This window comes from Stegostoma tigrinum, chromosome 12 (assembly GCF_030684315.1).
Source record: "Stegostoma tigrinum isolate sSteTig4 chromosome 12, sSteTig4.hap1, whole genome shotgun sequence".
Lineage (NCBI taxonomy): Eukaryota > Metazoa > Chordata > Chondrichthyes > Orectolobiformes > Stegostomatidae > Stegostoma > Stegostoma tigrinum.
The window spans coordinates 23,385,981-23,391,980 of NC_081365.1; the positions used below are offsets into that span (position 1 = coordinate 23,385,981).

At 39.7% G+C, this 6,000-nt stretch overlaps 1 protein-coding gene across 3 annotated transcripts in view; it reads left to right on the plus strand.

The window, feature by feature from the left end:
* LOC125456752 (transmembrane protein 50B-like) overlaps positions 1–5,314 on the plus strand; it is a 55,610-nt gene extending 50,296 nt beyond the window's left edge. For all 3 annotated transcript variants that reach the window (XM_048540136.2, XM_048540137.2, XM_048540135.1), the window contains one exon: positions 4,584–5,314. In XM_048540136.2, the coding sequence (XP_048396093.1) occupies positions 4,584–4,629 (46 nt within the window). In that variant the 3' untranslated portion in view covers positions 4,630–5,314. The remainder of the gene's footprint in view (positions 1–4,583) is intronic.
* Positions 5,315–6,000: the final 686 nt, after the last annotated feature.

A 6,000-nucleotide genomic window follows, 5' to 3' on the forward strand; every position in this document is an offset into this window, starting at 1 on the left:
GCCCTTTTCCCTCCAAAAATTGTCTTAATTCCATGATCTATGCCAATGTGTTGTGTTGTTTCTCAAAGCCCTATAACTAGCATTCACAATCAATATTAGTAAAATCTAAAGTCCTTGCATGTGACCCTTTTACCAGAAACGCCTCTCTCTATTCTTGTCTGCCTTCCCGGGTGCTAACTCTAGCACAGTTCAGAACTTTGCTATCATGCTTGACACTAAGCTCCAAGCTTCTCTATTTCCAATTCCCATTTAGCCATTCTTCTCTGCCCTGTCAACACCATGCTCCATTCACAACACCATATTTGTGTTCTTTTGAAGCCCACCCATTGAAATCCTAAATCCTGCGCTTGATGATATTGTGGCTCCCTTTTTTTTCCCCCTCAACTTTCCATTCAAAAATCACCGTATATCACCATCTTATCTTCTCTCTTCCCCAAACACAGCATACCTATTCCTTTTCTGTGGTTGGATCAAAATCTTGGAACTGTTCTTTATAGAACTACCTACATCTCGAAGACTCCAGATAGTCGAGCAAGCCACTCGTGAGGGTCATTCCCAACCCCTCCAGGGAAATTCAGAATGGGCAGTAAATGTTGACACTTGCACCACATGAATAGATGAACATCAGGATAGGTTTCCTTTTAAACTGTTTATTCTCTTTTGCCTCACCACTGCCCTTCTTTTGCTGTAAGATACTTTTGCTTAAACCACTATTTCCTTAACCTCTCTTTCAATCCAGCATTTCCAGTTCCCATCCTGCTCTCAATCATATCACTCTTGTGTCATGAACCTAAGAATGGTGATAATTTTTTTTTAAACTTTGACACATCCCTTCAAAATGTAGTCCTTGGGTTTTCACTATGCAATGTATTTTATAATTAGAGTATTTTACGTACCTTTACTTTCCAAAATTTTTTTTTAAACTAGAACTTTGTGTACTATGGTTTATGATTGAAACTGGAATTTGGAAGTAGTTGTATACGAGAGATTTTATGAAAATTAATGCAATTTGCTACGGATGTACCGTTTTTTAAATCAGCGTAACTAATTTGACAGCATTGTTTCATTTCTGTTTTTTTAATCTCAGTTTGCAGAGACCATTGGTATTATAAGTATGTTCTAAGATTGATTTTCGTCCTCTCTGGGGACTTTAGCTATAATGATTATAGTATTTTGAAATGTACTATGCAAATCTTTGTGTGCAGACTAAAGGATGGAAATTTGTAAATACTAGCTTTAATCTTCCTACAATACAGGGGACTGGAGAAATTAAAATGTTACAGTTGTTCAAAAAATGTATAATAATGAGCCCATCAACTGCAGGTATGTTGTGGGGAAACTTTTATTGTAAGGATGAAATGATAATGACTTAACTTTGTCACTTTTGACAAATGTGGATTTGTTAAGGAAGGCCAGCAAGGAGTTGTTTAAAGATGAATTGTTTTTAACAAATTTTAGGCTTTTTGAGCTATCAGTGAAGAATTTTGGAGAAACTGTAATTGATGTAGTGCCCATTTGACTTTCAAAAGATGTTCAGTAAATAGCAGGCTTGTCAATGAAGTAAAAGCCCATATAATAAAAAGGAACAGTGACAGTCCAGATAGAAAGTTAGCTGTGTGGAAACAGTGTAGTGTTGAATGGTTATTCCTTTTGGACTGGTGGAAGGTATGAAATAAGATTTCCCAGGTATCTATGTTAGCACTACAGCTTTTAAGGTTATACAGCATAAAATCAGAAGTAGGCCATTTGGCCTATCAAATCTGTCCCACCCGTCAGCAGGATTGGCATAACTTGAAAAGTGTAAACTCAATACATCTTCCTTTTTCCCCATAATACTTGATTCACTTGCTGATTGATGGATTTTTAATCAATGTCAACCACATAGTGATCTAGACTTGATAGCCCATTGCGGTAAACAATTTCCACAGATTCACTCCGGGTGCATATTTTAAAAAAGAATTTGGGATGCAATAGCCTACTAGACCCAGGTTTGAATCCTGTCACAACATATAGCGGACAACAAAATGTGAAGCTGGATGAACACAGCAGGCCAAGCAGCATCTCAGGAGCACAAAAGCTGACGTTTCGGGCCTAGACCCTTCATCAGAGAGGGGGATGAGGTGAGGGTTCTGGAATAAATAGGGAGAGAGGGGGAGGCGGACCGAAGATGGAGAGAAAAGAAGATAGGTGGAGAGAGTATAGGTGGGGAGGTAGGGAGGGGATAGGTCAGTCCAGGGAAGACGGGCAGGTCAAGGAGGTGGGATGAGGTTAGTAGGTAGATGGGGGTGCGGCTTGGGGTGGGAGGAAGGGATGGGTGAGAGGAAGACATGTCCACTGCCTCCTGCAGTGCCACAATGATACCACCCGAAGGTTACAGGAACAGCAACTCATATTCCGCCTGGGAACCCTGCAGCCTAATGGTATCAATGTGGACTTCACCAGTTTCAAAATCTCCCCTTCCCCAACTGCATCCCTAAACCAGCCCAGTTCGTCCCCTCCCCCCACTGCACCACACAACCAGCCCAGCTCTTCCACTCCACCCACTGCATCCCAAAACCAGTCCAACCTGCCTCTGCCTCCCTAACCTGTTCTTCCTCTCACCCATCCCTTCCTCCCACCCCAAGCCGCACACCCATCTACCTACTAACCTCATCCCACCTCCTTGACCTGTCCGTCTTCCCTGGACTGACCTATCCCCTCCCTACCTCTCCACCTATCTTCTTTTCTCTCCATCTTCGGTCTGCCTCCCCCTCTCTCCCTATTTATTCCAGAACCCTCACCCCATCCCCCTCTCTGATGGGTCTAGGCCCGAAACGTCAGCTTTTGTGCTCCTGAGATGCTGCTTGGCCTGCTGTGTTCATCCAGCCTCACATTTTGTTGTCTTGGATTCTCCAGCATCTGCAGTTCCCGTTATCTCTGATACAACATATAGCGGAATTCGAATTCAATAAAAATCTGGAACTATAAGTTTAACTATGACCATGAAACCATTGTCCAGTCAGGAAAATCTGTTCTGTTTCCTTCCCTAAGAGGGGATGAGTGAAACTGCTGTCATCTGGTCTAATCTACCTGTGACTCCCAGACCCACAACAGTTATGAATGCTTGCCCTAGCCAGCAATGCCCGCATTACATGAATTAATTTGAAAAATGCGTTAGCAAAAGCGTTGAATCAGTCTCTACACAGACTGTTGTAAAAAAGGAGGAAATTCAGTAGCTCGAAGGGGCCTAAAGCCGATAAAGAGGAGATAGTCACAAAGCACAGAAACAGACCCTTCAGCCCACTTCGTCCATGCCAACCAAGTTTCTCAAACTAAACTAGTTCCACTTGCCTGCGTTTGACCCATATATCTATGAACCTCCTATTCAGGTAATTGTTGAAATATCTTTCAAATGTAACTGTACCTGTATCTAGCACGTCCTCTGGCAGTTTATTTCACGTTCAAACCATACTTTTGTCTGAAAAAGTTGTCCCTCAAGTTCCTTTCTTAAATCTTTCTCCACTCACCTTAAAACTATGCCCTTAGTTTTGAATTCCCCTAGCCTAGGGTAAAGACTTTGCTATTCACCTTATCTATGCCCCTCGTTTTTATAAGCCTCTATAAGGTCACCACTCAGCCTCCTATACCGCAGTGGGAAAAAATGTCCCAATCTATCCAGCCTCTCTTTACAACTTAAACTCTCTAGTACCTGTAACTCTGTTTTCTGAACCCTCCAATTTAAGTAATATCCTTCCTATAGCAGGGTGACCAGAACTGTACACAGTACTCAAAAGTGTCGTTATCAATGTTCTATACAACCTCAACATGACACCTTAACTCCTATACTGAATGGTCTGAGCAATGAAGGCAAGCATGCTAAGCACCATCTTAACTGCGCCCTCCACCTGTTATTGCAAGGAATGATGTACCTAAACCACTAGGGCCAGATCATATTTCTGGCTTGATGACAGCATTGGCTTATGTTATTACTGTGTAGTAATGTTGTAAGGAAATTAACTTCCTGTTGTGCATACTTTTCAGATACCTAGAGACTTTGACAGTGAGGTAGCTCTTTAGGGTCAGTCTAGATTGTGCACTTAACTCTGACCTCTGCCTCCTTAGATGGTAATCACTATTGCAAAGTTCAGTGATTTATGAAGGATAAACTTCAGGAGCTTGCCCAAATGGCCATTTTTAATGTTTGATCCTAGAAGTTAGGCTGCTAGACATTTGATTCAGATGGAGATATAGATCATGTGAAACCTTACCTGAATGTACTTTCTCTCTCAAGTGTGCAGGGGTGGGGAGGCTGCAGCCATCACTGCATAGCTACGATGAATAGAAAACATTGGCTCACCAAACCCTTTCCTTTAAACAAGTTTGTTGCCGTATCTGAAATCATCTAACTAACCTTGTGCTGAAGTTAAATTTGGATGCTCCTGGCTTATCACTGCATCTCTGCTGTTACTTGAAAACCGCATATCAATTATTTGATATGTAGCATTGTTAATGTTTTGACTCCTTCATTAAGTGTGATCAAATATTTAGTATTCAGTTTAAAATTTATACATCAATTAAAGATCTTGCCTTGTCTTATTTTGCAGCAGCCTAATCTATAAGTTTGGAAGAACCGAGGAACTCTGGGCGTAACGCCTGTCAATTCAGCACCGACTCAGGATATTCTGCACATGAACGATGACTGCAAATACACATTGCTTCTAATTGGCCAAATATTAATTCAAGTTGATTTTAGATAAAATGTAAAATGTATTACCAAAAGATTTTGAAAGACTCATCTTTTTATTTTATGAACATTTTAGTGTTTTGTATTCTAGTACTGCTTTCTGAATAATAGTTACATTGAGTCATATAAACAGAAGATGATGCACTGGTTGGGCTGATAACTGTTGTATGACCTCTTAAATTCAGTGTTAAATATAGGGATAATATATCAGATATGTTGCTAGTACTATTATTCTTGCTATAATGATTGCAGCTTTGCATTTTGTAAAAAATCAAATTCTGTACACCCGCAAAGCAGCATAAGCTTGTAAACTTTAGATTTGTGCAAAATATTTGTAAGGTTTGGAATCATAGAATAGAATCCTAGTTGTCCATTTTAATTATTTTAAATTTTAAAATCACTATTTGCAAATATTGCTATTGAACGAGAATGTTTGCTGCAACTCTTTTGAATTGTCTGAGGGAGGGATTGCCACTATTAAACAGTTTTTTTCCTTGTTATTTATGAAATAAATCTTCTCAACGGTATGTTTTATTGTGAATTTCTGTATTCAACAAAATTTGTGAAATAAACACAACCTGCTGTGTTGAATGTCTGGAGAAAAGTAACTATTTGGTCATTCCAATTAACTGACTTAACGTCAATTATTTTATCAAAAGTTTTCATCTTAAGAGCTTTTGTCTAAATGCTAGTTTTACATATATAATGAGACTTCAACCTGGTCAGTCTGATTTCCTTATAGAGAATGCCTGCTGAGTATGCAAAATGGACAAACAACTGAATCCCTAAGAGAAATGCGGAACTTTTTAAAGAGGAAATTGACATACAACTGGGACTAATCTACTTGAGGCCAGTCCATTTAAACAATTACCTCAGGGCTGTTCTGTAATTCAGCTGCCTTTGTTTTTGTGTGATGACCTCACCAAATAAGTCTGTCAATATCATTCTTCAAAGTTGCAATTGAACAGCATCTGTGGTCATTTTAAGGAAACAAACCTAGATTTCCACTATGGTACTTCATATTTTCACTCCTGAATATCTTTTGTAATTTTTATTATACCTGCTTGCTATGGATTTGACCAATGAGAAAATAGCTTCATATCTAGTGGCATAAGACATGGGAGCATGAGTAGGCCATTCGGCCCCTTTTGAGACTGTTCCAACATTCATTAAAGTCATACACACGCTCAAATTAGGAGCAAAGGTCAGTCATTGCCCCTCAACCCTGCTGTAAGATTCAGTAAGATCAAGATGGCTGTTATGTAGAGTCTGTGTTA